This window comes from Babylonia areolata, chromosome 1 (assembly GCF_041734735.1).
Source record: "Babylonia areolata isolate BAREFJ2019XMU chromosome 1, ASM4173473v1, whole genome shotgun sequence".
NCBI lineage: Eukaryota > Metazoa > Mollusca > Gastropoda > Neogastropoda > Buccinidae > Babylonia > Babylonia areolata.
In genome coordinates, this window is record NC_134876.1 from 59,725,718 (window position 1) to 59,740,717 (window position 15,000).

Genomic DNA, 15,000 nt, shown 5'->3' on the forward strand with positions numbered 1-15,000 from the left:
GAGAAAGACAACAGACATCTGGGTTCTTTCATTATTTTCATGCTGTTATAAATTTTAAACAAAATGCGTCAGCATGTTTGTTTGGGAAAATATTCGCATATTCACATGTAACAATGTGATATTTTACATGCTTTGTTTTGGGGCTCATTTCATCGCGCTGTAAAAATGATCATGGCCACGATGGCAAGTTTATTTTGTCAGGAAAATTAATGATCATATATATATATATATATATATATATATATATATATATATATATATATATATATATAGTGTGCATGTGTTTGTTTCCCAGACGTTTGTTGAGGATATCGCAGTCTACGGAAACAAAATCCCACTGGACGAACCAGAGTGTGGCTATGACGGTGAAAGATGTAGACCCGTTCCAGGTGAATTGTGTTTGTGTGTGTGTGTGTGTGTGTGTGTGTGTGTGTGTGTGTGTGGTGGGTCTGGGTCTGGGTGTGTTTGTCAATTGGTAGAGGGTGAGGCACGAGCAAACACACACACACACACAAACAAACAAACAAACAAACAAACACGCACACACACACACACACACGCACTCACACACACACACACACACACACACACACAAACACACACAAACAAACACACACACACACATACACGCACCCACACACACACACAGCACACTACACACCACACCGCACCACAACACACCACACCACACAGACACACATATTCACACACACACACAAACTCACGCACACAAACACAAACAGGCACCCACACACACACACACACACACACACACACACACTCAAGCACACAAACACAAACAGGCACCCCCCCCCACCCACACACACACACACACTCACTCACTCACTCCCCCCCCACCCCAATCACCCCCACACACTCACCCATTCACTCCTACCCCCCTTCCCCCCCTGACACACACACTCACTGACTACACAATGTTGATGTTTCAGACTTTATTCCCCACATGGTAGGAGGCAGTCTGGCTGGCCTCGTCTTCATCGGTGTCTGCGTTCTGGTGGGATTCTACAGGTAGGTACATACGTACGTGGTTGTCATCATCATCCACGTCGTCGTCAACATCAATATCATCAACATCATAAACATTGTCGTCGTCGTCGTCGTCGTTCGTCGTCTTTGTGTCATTGTCGTTGTCATCGTCATCATCATCATCTATCACCATAGATAAGTATACTTGCTGATTGTGATTATCGTCGTCGTCGTCGTCGTAGTGTGTGCTCCGTGCGTGCGTGCGTGCGTGCGTGCGTGTGTGTGTGTGTGTGTGTGTTGTGTGTGTGTGTCTCTGTCTGGGGGGCACGAGGGGGGATATATGCCCCGTGTGTGTCTGTGTGTCTGTGTGTGTCTGTATCTGTATCTGTGTGTGTGTGTGTGTGTGTGTGTGTGTCTGTGTGTGTGTGTGTGTGTGTGTGTGTGTGTGTGTGTGCGTGATGCAGACACTGGCGCTACGAGCAGGAGCTGGCCAGCCTGATCTGGAAGATCGACCCTAAAGAGATCCAGCTGCAGCCAGACGGGGCCTTCTCCGCTCTCTCCATCATTAGCAACAACGTCGTGAGTCTCTCTCTCTCTTGTCTTGTCTTGTCTTGTCTTCTCTCTCTCTGTCTCTCTACCTGTATGCCGTGTGTGTGTGTGTGTGTGTGTGTGTGTGTGTGTGTTTTCTGTTTTATTTTAAATAATGTTTTTCTCATCTGTTATGTATCTCTACTAACACCATGCTTTATGCTTTCGTTTTATTTAGTATTGTGCAGCGTAGACCGTATTCAGGGCGGGGACTGGATGTAAAAACGCACACCAGTGCTTATCTATTATCCTCGAAATAAAGAATTTCTCCTCCTCCTCCCTCTCTTTCCTCCTCCTCCCCCACCTTCTCCCTCTCTCTCTCCTCCTCCTTCTCTCTCTCTCCACCTCCTCCTCCTCATCATCATCACCATGATCTTTCCACATAGCTGTACAGTAACGTCCACGTCATTCTTAATATCCTCCTCCTCCTCTTTCTGCTCCACCCCCTCCTCCTCATCAACATCATCATTATCATCATCATCCTCATCGTCATCATCATTACGATGATCTGTCCACACAGCCGTACAGTAACGCCATCGTCATTCTTAATAACCCCCCCCCTCCTCCTCGTCCCCATCATCATCATCATCCTTTTCGTCGTCGTCATCAACATCATCATCACCATCATCATCAACATCAGTACTAAGATTATATGTCCACACAGCCATACTGTAACACCAGCGTCAGTCTTGCAATCCCCCTCCTCATTGTCCTCCTCCTCCTCCTCTTCCACCGCCACCTCTTCCTCCCCCTCCTCCTCCTGCTCCTTCACCTCCTCCTCCTCCTCATGACGATGACCTGTCTCCCTACAGCCCTACAGTAACGCCAGTGTCAGTCTAGGCCCTGACCAGGACCAGCGGTTCACGCGGATAGGGCTGTACCGGGGCACACTGGTGGCCCTCAAGCCCGTCCACACCAGACACGCCATTGACGTCACCAGGACCATCAAGCTGGAGCTCAAACATGTATGGATGTGTGTGTGTGTGTGTGTGTGTGTGTGTGTGTGTGTGCCTCAAGGGAGGCAAAATACGTCATTTTAGCTGTACGTTTATAAAAAAATTGTAAATGTTGTCTGGTTATGCTGCTGGTCAGACATCTGTATGGCCAGACGTGGTGTGGGGTATCATCGATTTTTCCGAACGCATTGACGCCTCCTTGAGAGAAACTGAAACTGAAAACGGAACGGGACAACAAAGTCGTACAATTTTCATCAAGGAAACTGTCTATTATTACTGTGATTTGATTTCTCTGTATTATATTTGGTGATCTGTGGTTGTTGCTGTTCTTGGTGCTGCTGTCGTTGTTTCTATTGTATTGTTTCTTCCTCGCATCTTTTTAATCTCGTCTCAAAACTCACCTTTTCCCTCAGCAGTAAGTTCAATTGTGGCAGGTCCACTTCCTTTAGTGTTTGCTGTGCTTGACTATGTATGTATACATATGTATGTGTACATAACTACATGCATGTATATGAATGTGTATTGTGTGTGCTTGCGTTTATGTAAGTTTGTGCCTGCCTATGTGTGCGTATGTGTTAGGGTAGCTGTTAGATACACATGTATTGTTAAAATGTATGTATGCAGTCTGTGTGTGTGTGTGTGTGTGTGTGTGTGTGTGTGTGTGTGTAGTCATATTTTGGTGTGTGTATGTAACATAGATGTAATGTTTTATGTTAACAAAGCGTTTTTGTAAAGCACCTAGAGCACATTTCTGGATAGTGTGCTATATAAGAATCCATTATTATTATTATTATTATTATTATTATTGTATACATCTTCTCGGTTTTTGGTCTTGCTGCAGATCCGCGACCTTCGCCACAACAACATTGTACAGTTCATCGGCGCCACCGTGGAATCTCACGTCTCCCACATCGTCTCTGAGTACTGCTCAAAGGGCAGCTTGGAGGTAATGGCGTACGTGTGTGCGCGCGCGGTGTGTGTGTGTGTGTGTGTGTGTGTGTGTGTGTGTGTAGTACTCAAACGAGTTTGGAGGTAATGGCATGTGTGTGTGTGTGTGTGTGTGTGTGTGTGTGTGTGTGTGTGTGTGTGTGTGTGTGTGTGTGTGTGTACACATGTACACACAAACACACACACATATATATATTTTTTTTCAGGACATTCTGGAGAATGGAGACGTGAAGCTGGACCATATGTTCATCGCTTCCATCGTGTCCGACATCATGAAAGTGAGTGTTGACGATCGATAGAGATCTGTTCTTATGAGCAGTGTTAACAACAATCGATGTAGATCTTTTCTTAGAAGCAGTGTTGATAACAATCGATACAGATGAAGCAGTGTTGACGATCGATATAGATCTGTTCTTTGATGCAATTTTAATAACAGTTGATGCAGATCTGTTCTTAGAAGCAGTGTTGACGATCGATATATATTTGTTCTTCAAAGCAAGTTTGATGATCGATATAGATCTGTTCTTAGAAGCAGTGTTGACGATCGATATAGATCTGTTCTTAGAAGCCTTGTTGACGATTGATATAGATCTTTTCTCAGAAGCAGTGTTGACGATTGATATAGATCTGTTCTTAGAAGCAGTGTTGACGATTGATATAGATCTGTTCTTAGAAGCAGTGTTGACGATTGATATAGATCTGTTCTCAGAAGCAGTGTTGACGTTTGATATAGATCTGTTCTCAGAAGCAGTGTTGACGATTGATATAGATCTGTTCTTAGAAGCAGTGTTGACGTTTGATATAGATCTGTTCTTAGAAGCAGTGTTGACGATTGATATAGATCTGTTCTTAGAAGCAGTGTTGACGTTTGATATAGATCTGTTCTCAGAAGAAGTGTTGACGATTGATATAGATCTGTTCTTAGAAGCAGTGTTGACGTTTGATATAGATCTTTTCTCAGAAGCAGTGTTGACGATTGATATAGATCTGTTCTTAGAAGCAGTGTTGACGATCGATATAGATCTGTTCTTAGAAGCCTTGTTGACGATTGATATAGATCTTTTCTCAGAAGCAGTGTTGACGATTGATATAGATCTGTTCTTAGAAGCAGTGTTGACGATCGATATAGATAATATATGTTTTTGGAAGCAGTGTGAACAATCGATAATGATATTTCTTAGAAGCAGTGTTAACAATTGATATATATCTGTTCTTAGACGCAGGGTTGACAACTGATGTATATCTATTCTTAGAAGCAGTGTTGCTATTGTATTGTTTATATTGTATTATATTATTTTTTGTCACAACATATTTCACTGTGTGAAATTCAGACTGCTATCACCAGGGAAAGCACGTCGCTAGATGCGAAATTCAGACTGCTATCACCAGGGAAAGCACGTCGCTAGATGTGAAATTCAGACTGCTATCACCAGGGAAAGCACGTCGCTGGACTGCAAGTGTATTTGTTTGTTTTTTTTCCTATAAAATGGATTCTTTCACGTGCGGTGTAGCGTATATGGATTTGTCCGAACGCAGTGACGCCTCCTTGAGCTACTGAAACTGAAACTGAAACTAAATGCATGCTACATATACATGGGACTGGGGTTTATGGTCTCATCTCATGTTTTGTCATAATCTATCACATTTGCTTCCATAGTTCGACCAACTATCTGGAGTGATGGCCTAGAGGTAACGCGTCCGTCTAGGAAGCGAGAGAATCTGAGCGCGCTGGTTCGAATCACGGCTCAGCCGCCGATATTTTCTCCCCCTCCACTAGACCTTGAGTGGTGGTCTGGACGCTAGTCATTCGGATTAGACGATAAACCGAGGTCCCGTGTGCATCATGCACTGAGCGCGCGTAAAAGAACCCATGGCAACAAAAGGGTTGTTCCTGGAAAAATTCTGTAGAAAACCCCATTTCGATAGGAAAAACAAATAAAACTGCACGCAGAAAAAAACAGGGTGCCGCTGTAGTGTAGCGACGCGCTCTCTCTGGGGAGAGCAGCCCGAATTTCACACAGAGAAATCTGTTGTGATAAAGAGAAATGCAAATACAAATACAAAATACAAACTGCATAATCATGTATGACTATGGCCATCAGGACAGCTGATGAGGCAACAACTGCTGTCCCAGTTATCTGGTCTAGGATTTAAGAAAAAAAACACTTTTGTTTTAAATTTCGCAAAGACATGTATACAATACAGAGAACAGTATGAAACAAACAAACAATATAAAACGAACAGTAGTAGCATCCACTAGAGAGAGAAAGACAAAACAAAATAAAAAGTGATATAAAAAAAAAAGAAAAAGAACAACAACAACAGCAACATCAACAAATACAGAAAAAAACAACAACTTGTCTAATCATTCAATCAATCAGTGTTTACACATTATTGACTGCAGTAATCATGATGATTTAAAATGACATTAACATATTGTAACATAGCAATATCATCAATTATGCCAAGTATTACAGTAATGGCATCAATGATGCAATGAGTAAACCACTTCTACAGTATTGGAAAAGAAAGCTTGTAGTTAATCACATTGTAAAGAAAACATCAACAATTCAAATTCGAAAGATAAATAGATAATAAATATACAAAAGAAATAAAGACCTGCAAGTACACTATTATACATATATATTGGTCTAGGATTTGATTTTGATTATTGTACAGTGGCTTGCCCAAACTGCGTCCCCAACTCGGCCAAGAGGGCTTTAGGACAGTCGGCGTAGGGATTGTTCCGAAAGGCTAACAAGCCCCCCCAAGGCTGCAGCACTAAGAACCAGTGCAATCTTGCCACCTAGTTTGAGAATTATAGTCCTTTACAAAAGAGTAAGATGATGATGATGATGATGATGATAATGATGATGATGACATGGAAACTTATACAGCACCTTTCCTCGGTCAGAAACCAAGCCCCAAGCGTTTTATGATCACGGAGTCATCTGCACAACAGGCTGCCTGCCTGGGTACATCCGACTTACAACTGCCGCTGGGTACTTTTCATTCGTTCCCTGCGTCATTCGATCAGGATTCAGTCACGGACACACACACACACACACACACACACACACACACACACACACACACACACACACACACACACCACACACACGCACACACACAGACATGTAACATTTTTTATGTGTATTACCATTTTGTTTATTTATCCCGCCATGTTGGCAGCCATACTCCGTTTGTGGGGGTGTGTGCATGCTGGGTATGTTCTTGTTGTTTTATATCCCCCCGAACGCTGGCTTGGATTACAGGATCTTTAACGTGCGTATTCCATCTTCTGAATTCCATTCCATTGCAGTGGGGTAATCTATCTGAAAATAAAAATGTTGACTTTTGACACCCAGGGTTTGATCTACATCCACTCCAGCCTGGTGGTGTTCCACGGGGACCTCAAGTCCTCCAACTGCCTGGTGGACAGCCGCTGGGTGGTCAAGCTCTCCGACTTCGGGCTCACCGAGTTCAAATCCAAACAGCTCGTCCCGTACCACGGGGAACACGCCGCTTACAAACGTGAGTGAGTTTGTGTGTGTGCGTGTGTGTGTGTGTGTGTGTGTGTGTGTGTGTGTAGAGGGGAGGAGGGGATCGGGGAGGGGGAGTGCGCGTGCGTGTTTGTGTGTGAGTACGTGTGCGTGTGTGTGGTCTTGTGTACTTTGTGTCTCCGTGTCGTGTTACTTTAGTATAGCACTTTGAGAAGTTTGGAATTCTTTTTTCATCTTATTCTTACGTCTCCTTCTTCTTAAAGAAAACGTTCAATACTTTTTCTCAAGTGTGTGTGTGTGTGTGTGTGTGTGTGTGTGTGTGTGTGTGTGTGTGTGTGCCTGTCAGGCTTGCTGTGGACAGCCCCAGAGCTGTTGCGGAAAACCCCCAAAATCTCCGCCAAAGGCACTCAGAAAGGAGATGTCTACTCCTTCGGCATTCTGCTGTACGAAATCATCTGTCGGAATGGCCCCTATGGCGACTGCCACTACACGCCCAAAGGTAGGTTGTTGTGTTGTTTTGTGCTGGGTTGTGTAGTGTTGTGCTGTGCTGTGCTGTGCTGTGCTGTGTTGTTTGTGCTGTGTGTTGCGTTGTGCTGTGCTGTGTTGTGCTGTGCTGTGTTGTGTTGTGCTGTGTTGTCCTGCGTTGTGTTTTGCTGTTTGTGCTGTGCTGTGCTGTGCTGTGCTGTGTTGTGTAGTGTTGTTTGTGCTGTGTGTTGTGTTGAGCTGTTGTGTTGTGTGGTGTGGTGTGTTGTGGTGTGTGGTGTGGTGTGGTGTGGTGTGTGTTATGCTGTGTTGTGCTGTGTTGTGCTGTGCTGTGCTGTGCTGTGTGTGTTGTGTTGTGTTGTGGTGTGTGGTGTGGTGTGTGTTGTGTTGTGGTTTGTGTTGTTCTGTGTTTTGTTGCGTTGCATTGCTTTGAGCAGTGTATTGTATTGTATTTTGTATTTGTATTTGTATTTCTTTTTATCACAAAAGATTTCTCTGTGTGAAATTCGGGCTGCTCTCCCCAGGGAGAGCGCGTCGCTACACTACAGCGCCACACATTTTTTTTTTTTTTGTATTTTTTTCCTGCATGCAGTTTTTTTTTAACATTTGTTTTTCCTATCAAAGTGGATTTTTCTACAGAATTTTGTCAGGAACAACCCTTAGTTGCCATGGGTTCTTATACTCGCGCTCAGTGCATGATGCACATGGGACCTCGGTTTATCGTCTCATCCGAATGACTAGCGTCCAGACCACCACTCAAGGTCTAGTGGAGGGGGAGAAAATATCGGCGGCTGAACCGTTTATTCGAACCAGCGCGCTCAGATTCTCTCGCTTCTTAGGCGGACGCGTTACCTCTTGGCCATCACTCCACACACGTATACATTGTTGTATTGTATTGTGTAGTAGTGCCGTGTAGTGTAGTGTAGTGAAGTTAGTGTAGTGTAGTGTAGTGTAATGCATTGTAGTGTAGTGTAGTGTAGTGTAGTGTAGTGTAGTGTATGGTGTCGTGTCGTATTGTTTTGTATTGTAACTGTATCGTACTGTGCTTTATTGCATTGTATGGTTTTGAACTTTGTTTTATATTGTTTGTTTTACATTTTTATCTCAACAAATTTCCTGCGCGCGCTTGTGTGTGTGTGTGTGTGTGTGAGTGTGTGTGTGTGTGTGTGTGTGTGTGTGTGTCTGTGTGTGTCTGTGTGTGTCTGTGTGTGTCTGTGTGTTCGCGCGCGTCCGCACGTATGTTTTGTGTGTATGACTGACCAACAAACCAACCAACTCACAAACCAACAGAGATCGTGGACAAGGTGGCCCAGGGCGCCGTGGACGGGATCCCCTTCAGGCCCAACACCGGCCAGCTGCCTTGCGAAGGTTACATCACCCACGTCATCCGCGACTGCTGGGACGAGGACCCCGAGTTGAGGCCCGACATGAAGACCTGTCGCAAGCGTCTGAGACCCATGCAGGCCGGCATGTGAGTTGGTAGTGTGGAGTGTGGTGTAGTGTAGTGTAGTGTGTGTGTGTGTGTGTGTGTGTGTGTGTGTGTGTGTGTGTGTGTGAAACAGAGACAGAGACAGAGACAGTGGAAGACCTGACGCGAGCGTCTGAGACACATGCAGGCCGGCATGTGGTTGGTAGTGGTATAGGGTAGTGTAGTGTAGTGTGGTGTAGTGTGTGTGTGTGTGTGTGTGTGTGTGTGTGTGTGTGTGTGAGTGTGTGTGTGCGCGCGCGCGCGCGTGTGTGTGTGTGTGTGCGCGCGCTCGCGTGTTTGTGTATATATATATATATATATATATATATATGTGTGTGTGTGTGTGTGTGTGTGTGTGTGTGTGCGAGTTTGTGTGTGTGTGTGTGCGTGTGTGTGGAGTTCAGATTAACAGTTATTAAAAAACGCATACATTACAGTCCTAAAAATCAGAAATGCTGATTTGAATTACAGTCATAAGATTCAGAAATGCTGGTTTGACGTAAACCTCACGTACGATATATCACAATCACGCGTACATGCAATAATCACAGTTAAAGGATAGAAACGAAAATTCATCCGACAATAAAACATGACATGCGATTCAAGCAGCATTTTACATCAGTACAGTGTACTGAATACATATATGCGGGCATATACGTATATACACAATCATACAAGGACCAGTTTATTATTAAGAATTAAATAGATTTGTGTAAAAGAAAACAACGTCATTTAGGATAAGTTAGTATTGACTGGTCATTTAAGAAATGAACTATATTGTATTAGATTACTCTTTTTTTGTTGTTGTCACAACCGATTTCTCTGTGTGAAATTCGGGCTGCTCTCCCCAGGGAGAGCGCGTCGCTACACTGAGAGCGCCACACATTTTTTTTTTGTTGTATTTTTTCCTGCCTGCAGTTTTTATGTTTTCCTGTCAAAGTGGATTTTTTCTACATAATTTGGCGAGCGACAACCCTTTTGTTCCCGTGAGTTCTTTTACGTGCGCTAATTGCATGCTGCACACGGGACCGCGGTTTATCGTCACATCCGATTGACTAGCGTCCAGACCACTACTCTAGGTCTCGTGGAGGGGGAGAAAATACTGGCGACTATGCACTGCGTTACTATTCACTCGCGGACTCGTTACCTCTAGTACATATTTCTAGCGTTTCAATAACCATTATACGGACACGAAACATGAATGCACATGATTCTGACCACTATGTTGACTACTGAGTTACATTTGTTTATTCATCGATTTTTTTTCTTCTTCTGTATTCAACTAGTTCAGTGGAATTGGAGCCGAATGATCCAAGGGAAGCAATCGTTCCTGCTTTGGGATTGCTGGTGAACGTAGTTATCGCCCGTTGTCCATTGCGATGTTGCGTTGATCTGTTCCTGATTTTTTCAAACAAAAAAATAGGAAAAAAAAAAGAAAAAAAAAAAGAAGAAAAAAAAAAAAAAAAAGAAAAGAAAGAAAGAAAGAAAAAAAAACGGAAAAAAAAAAATCTTCCTATAGCTACTTAGAAAGTTAAGTCATAAAAATTAGAATAGAAATGTGGGCAAGTACTGACACAATACGAAATGCAGTAGCTCCACTCAGCTGATTAAAAATCTGCATACCGTTCAACTGAACACGCGCAATGCCTGCCTGAACAAAGTGTCACACACACACACACACACACACACACACACAAAAGGGCGGGGGGGGGGGGGGGAGAAAAAAAGAAAAAGTAAAAAAAAAAAATTAAAAAAAAAAGAAACAAAGAGTAACATTTATTGTAGTTTTTGGGAAAGAAAACACATATCTTCTCAGAAGAATGTTCCGCTGGATTAATCTGTGAGTTTTAAAACCCGATTTTAAAAAATCAATTTATAATTAATTATTTCAATTTGTTGACAACGGTGCATGAGATACGCGTCTTTTCAAGGCCTTACGGTTGGATCTATCCGTTGGTCAGGGATTCCCCCCCCCCCCGCACACCCTCCCCCCTCCGTCCCCCCATCCCCCCGCTCCCAGCTCCCCCATCCCCCGAGGACCTGTTTAAATAAAAAAAAAATTCAAACACATGTTTAGCACAAATAAATCAGTCTACACGCGGCTCTGACGCCTCATTGAAACTAAAACTGAATCATGAAATAAAGTGTTTCTGTTTGGTCGGTATATGGCATACCGATAAAAAGAAAAGATTATAAAAAAAAATCGTGAACTGTTTTCGTCTCTTTCGTTTGAATGACATTTTGTGGAAAAACGTTTCGTTGTTATCCGACACAGTCAGTCGCGCATCAGACTCTCGCTCTCGCTCTCGCACACACACACACACACACACACACACACACTTCATCTCTCCCCCCCCCCCCCACCCCCAATACCCCCCGTACTCCTCATACAAGCCCATATAATAAAATTATAATGTATTGTCCACAGGAGGTCCAACATCTTCGACAACATGATGAACCTGATGGAGCGCTACGCCAACAACCTGGAGACAGTGGTAGCGGAGCGGACCGTGGAGCTGCACGAGGAGAAGAAGAAGACAGAGACCTTGCTGCACCGGATGCTGCCCCCGTAAGAAAGAACACGCGCGCGTGCACGCACACACACACACACACACACACACTCTCTCTCTCTCATAAAGACACAAACACAGAGACACACACAGACGCAGAGACCGCTCCCCCCTTGAAACAAGACCTGACTTAGTTATTGAGGCAAATCATTTGGTACATTGTTTGAGGATTAGAAGGGACTGAGATCAGTTTTTGTTGGGTGCCATCTCATGTAGCTAAAAGAGGAGCACAAGATTAAAAAAAAAATCGACAAAAATACATGTCCGAATTTTCCGTAAAAGAGACATGCACTTTGTTAGAAAAATCAGCATGGGGTCGATTTTAAAACCGATGGAAGGAAAAGTTTTTGAAACATAAAGGGACGTAATTCCCCGAGAATATCATTAAAGAAAAGATACCGAATCCATCAGCTTGCTGTACTATATTATAACCTCTACTTTCTTCCGTATAAAAACTTGATGCGCTGAAGACAAAGTATAGTAAAAATGTTACATGCATCTGTGGTAAGCAGTTCAGCTTGCATCATTGTTTGTTTCACTGTCAGCAGTTACGTACCTTCTTGTCCAAGTATTTCAAAGAGAATAACTATTCTGCAGATGATTTTTGGAAAGTTATTTCTGACGAGCTTCTCATGGTCAAATTTTCACAGGCATTAGTTCATAGCCCTATTTCTACATTCCTTTAATGTACTTCAGAATTGTGTTAATGGTTTCTGATTATTATCATCATTATTCAATTGTTACTGTTAAATGTAATTTACTAATTGCATGCTAGTTATGCATTATTTGGTAGTTTTCTACCTTTTCTGTTTTCCTATTCTCTCTCTCTCTCTCCCCCCTTTTTTTAATCGTCTAATATTACTGATAGTGAAAAGACGCTAAACTAAAGAACGAACCGCTTCCGCCATCCCCCCACCCCCTCCACACACACACAAATACGGGCGCCTGCGCGCACGCTACACACGCACACGCACACACATGCATCATCGATTGGTATAAATTGAAATGTGTGTTCTTCATTTAGCTTTAGAATTAGGTAACAGTTTATAATAGTACAATAAATTATGTGTTTATTGTTGTTGAAAATGAACACTTATAAAAATTGATCTACAAAATAGGAATAGAGCAATTTGAACCCTTGTCTAGACGCATGCTGTGTGTAGCGCAATTTTGTTTTTATCTTAGTCAAATTATTGCTTATTTATCATCATTGTTGTCTTATTTTTAATTAAATTTTTTTAAAAATTTTATTTTATCTTTTAAAATTAATTAATTAATTAATTAATTAATTAATTTATTTTTTATTTTTATTTTTTATTTTATTGATATTTAAAAAAAAATATTGCATTATTATTATTACTACTACCTTTTTCTATATTATAATTATTATTTATTTATTTATTTATTTATGTAAGCTTATCTATTATTTATTCCCCCCCCCCCTTTTTTTTTTTCTCAAGGCCTGACTAAGCGCGTTGGGTTACGCTGCTGGTCAGGCATCTGTTTGGCAGATGTGGTGTAGCGTATATGGTTTTGTCCGAACGCAGTGACGCCTCATTGAGCTACTGAAACTGAAACTGCCCCTGCATCTCTTTCATTTGTATTTACTGGGTTATTTTGTTTGGTTACTTCTCGTAAATCGTTTTAATGTTTTGCGTAAACCTAGGGTATGCTCGTAAGACCTAACCAGCGTGTTGGTTAGCTTTATGTCAAGGTCACGAATCTGCTCTTATTTATTTTTTGAATATTTATTTTAAATGGATGTGGTGCTGCGTATACTATGGGTCGGTTCGCATTTCCTGACACCTTATTGAAACTGAAATTGAAACACTGTGTGTGTGTGCATGCGCGCGTGCGTACTTGTGTGTGTGTGTGTGTGTGTGTGTGTGTGATTCAGGAGCGTGGCCTCTCAGCTGGTGCGAGGGGACCCTGTGGTGCCGGAGGCCTATGACTGTGTGACCATCTACTTCAGTGACATCTGTGGCTTCACCGCCATGTCCTCTGAGAGCACCCCTCTTCAGGTGTGTATATCTTTTTATCACAACAGATTTCTCTGTGCAAAATTCGGGCCGCTCTCCCCAGGGAGAGCGCGTCGTTTTACTACAGCTCCGCCCATTTTTTTTTTTTTATTTTTTTCCTGCGTGCAGTTTTATTTGTTTTTCACATAGAAGTGGATTTTGCCAGGAACAACCCTTTTGTTGCCGTGGGTTCTTTTACGTGCGCTAAGTGCATGCTGCACTCGAGGTCTAGTGGAGGGGGAGAAAATATCGGCGGTTGAGCCGTGATTCTAACCAGCGCGCTCACATTCTCTGGCTTCCTAGGCGGACGCGTTACCTCTAGGCCATCACTCCACTCCACTGTGTGTGTGTGTGTGTGTGTGTGTGTGTGTGTGTGTGTGTGTGTGTGTGTGTGTTTAATTCTGATATGAACTCTCAAACCTTGAATGTTGATGACGAAAAACAGGCATACAAAAACGTCGCGGTACAATTGAACAAAAATATAAGGTAATAATTGTAATTAAAAACAAAACAAAACAACACTATTGTCATCGGGAAGAATTCTTGATTTGGCCCGGGGGGACAGAGGGGGTGATTCTGAAGAATGTTGAAATTGGAAAAGTGCTCCCCTTTTCTTTTTGCCACAGAAGTCCGCCATGATTTTTCGCAAATGCAACCAAGAAGGGTAACTCTTTTTTCCGGTGTCGATACCTTGATATACTATTTGCGACTGTTTGGCATCTTGTGAATTCCAACAATTTGGTACAAATGTGTGTGTGTGTGTGTGTGTGTGTGTGTGTGTGTGTGTGTTTAAATAAGTGAATGGATATTTCATCTTTTGAACATTTTAAAATTCATTTATGAATGTGTAATTATGAATATTAGGGTGTGTGTGTGTGTGTGTGTGTGTGTGTGTGTGTGTGTGTGTGTGCGCGCGCGCGCATGCGCTTGCACGTGCATGCGTGAATATGCGTACATACACGTGAGTATGCCTGCCTGCCCTCCAGTCCTCAACTACCATTTCTCCCTTCCCCCCATCCCCACATATGATAAGACCCAACTATCTATCTATCTATCTGTCTGTCTGTCTATCTGTCTATCTGTATACTCATTCCGACTTCGCTCACTGAGGGAAAAAAAAAATAAAAAAAAACAACCCACCCACCCATCCCCTCTCTCTCTCCCTGTGTTGTACACCTCGCCGAGCAGATCGTGGACATGCTCAACGACCTCTACACCCTCTTCGACCGCGTCATCAAGGGCTATGACGTGTACAAGATCGAGACGATCGGCGACGCCTACATGGTGGTCAGCGGGCTGCCGCGCCGCAATGGGGCCAACCACGCCGGGGAGATCGCCTCCATGGCCCTGACCCTCCTGACCAGCATCCGCCAGTTCAAGATCCGGCATCGCCCTGACGACGTGCTCAAGCTTCGGATCGGCATCCACAGTGGTGAGGACACAATTTATACATTTCTTCATTTATTCATTTCTTCCTCT

At 43.0% G+C, this 15,000-nt stretch overlaps 1 protein-coding gene across 1 annotated transcript in view; it reads left to right on the forward strand.

Moving 5' to 3' along the window:
- Positions 1-15,000, forward strand: part of LOC143285507 (guanylate cyclase 32E-like) — a 56,324-nt gene that overhangs the window by 35,730 nt on the left and 5,594 nt on the right. The window contains exons 8-19 of the mRNA XM_076592886.1: positions 296-389; positions 951-1,029; positions 1,452-1,566; positions 2,388-2,540; positions 3,373-3,477; positions 3,686-3,757; positions 6,848-7,013; positions 7,329-7,481; positions 8,756-8,936; positions 11,362-11,502; positions 13,401-13,524; positions 14,710-14,953. Coding sequence (XP_076449001.1) covers positions 296-389; positions 951-1,029; positions 1,452-1,566; positions 2,388-2,540; positions 3,373-3,477; positions 3,686-3,757; positions 6,848-7,013; positions 7,329-7,481; positions 8,756-8,936; positions 11,362-11,502; positions 13,401-13,524; positions 14,710-14,953 — 1,627 coding nt within the window. The remainder of the gene's footprint in view (positions 1-295; positions 390-950; positions 1,030-1,451; positions 1,567-2,387; positions 2,541-3,372; positions 3,478-3,685; positions 3,758-6,847; positions 7,014-7,328; positions 7,482-8,755; positions 8,937-11,361; positions 11,503-13,400; positions 13,525-14,709; positions 14,954-15,000) is intronic.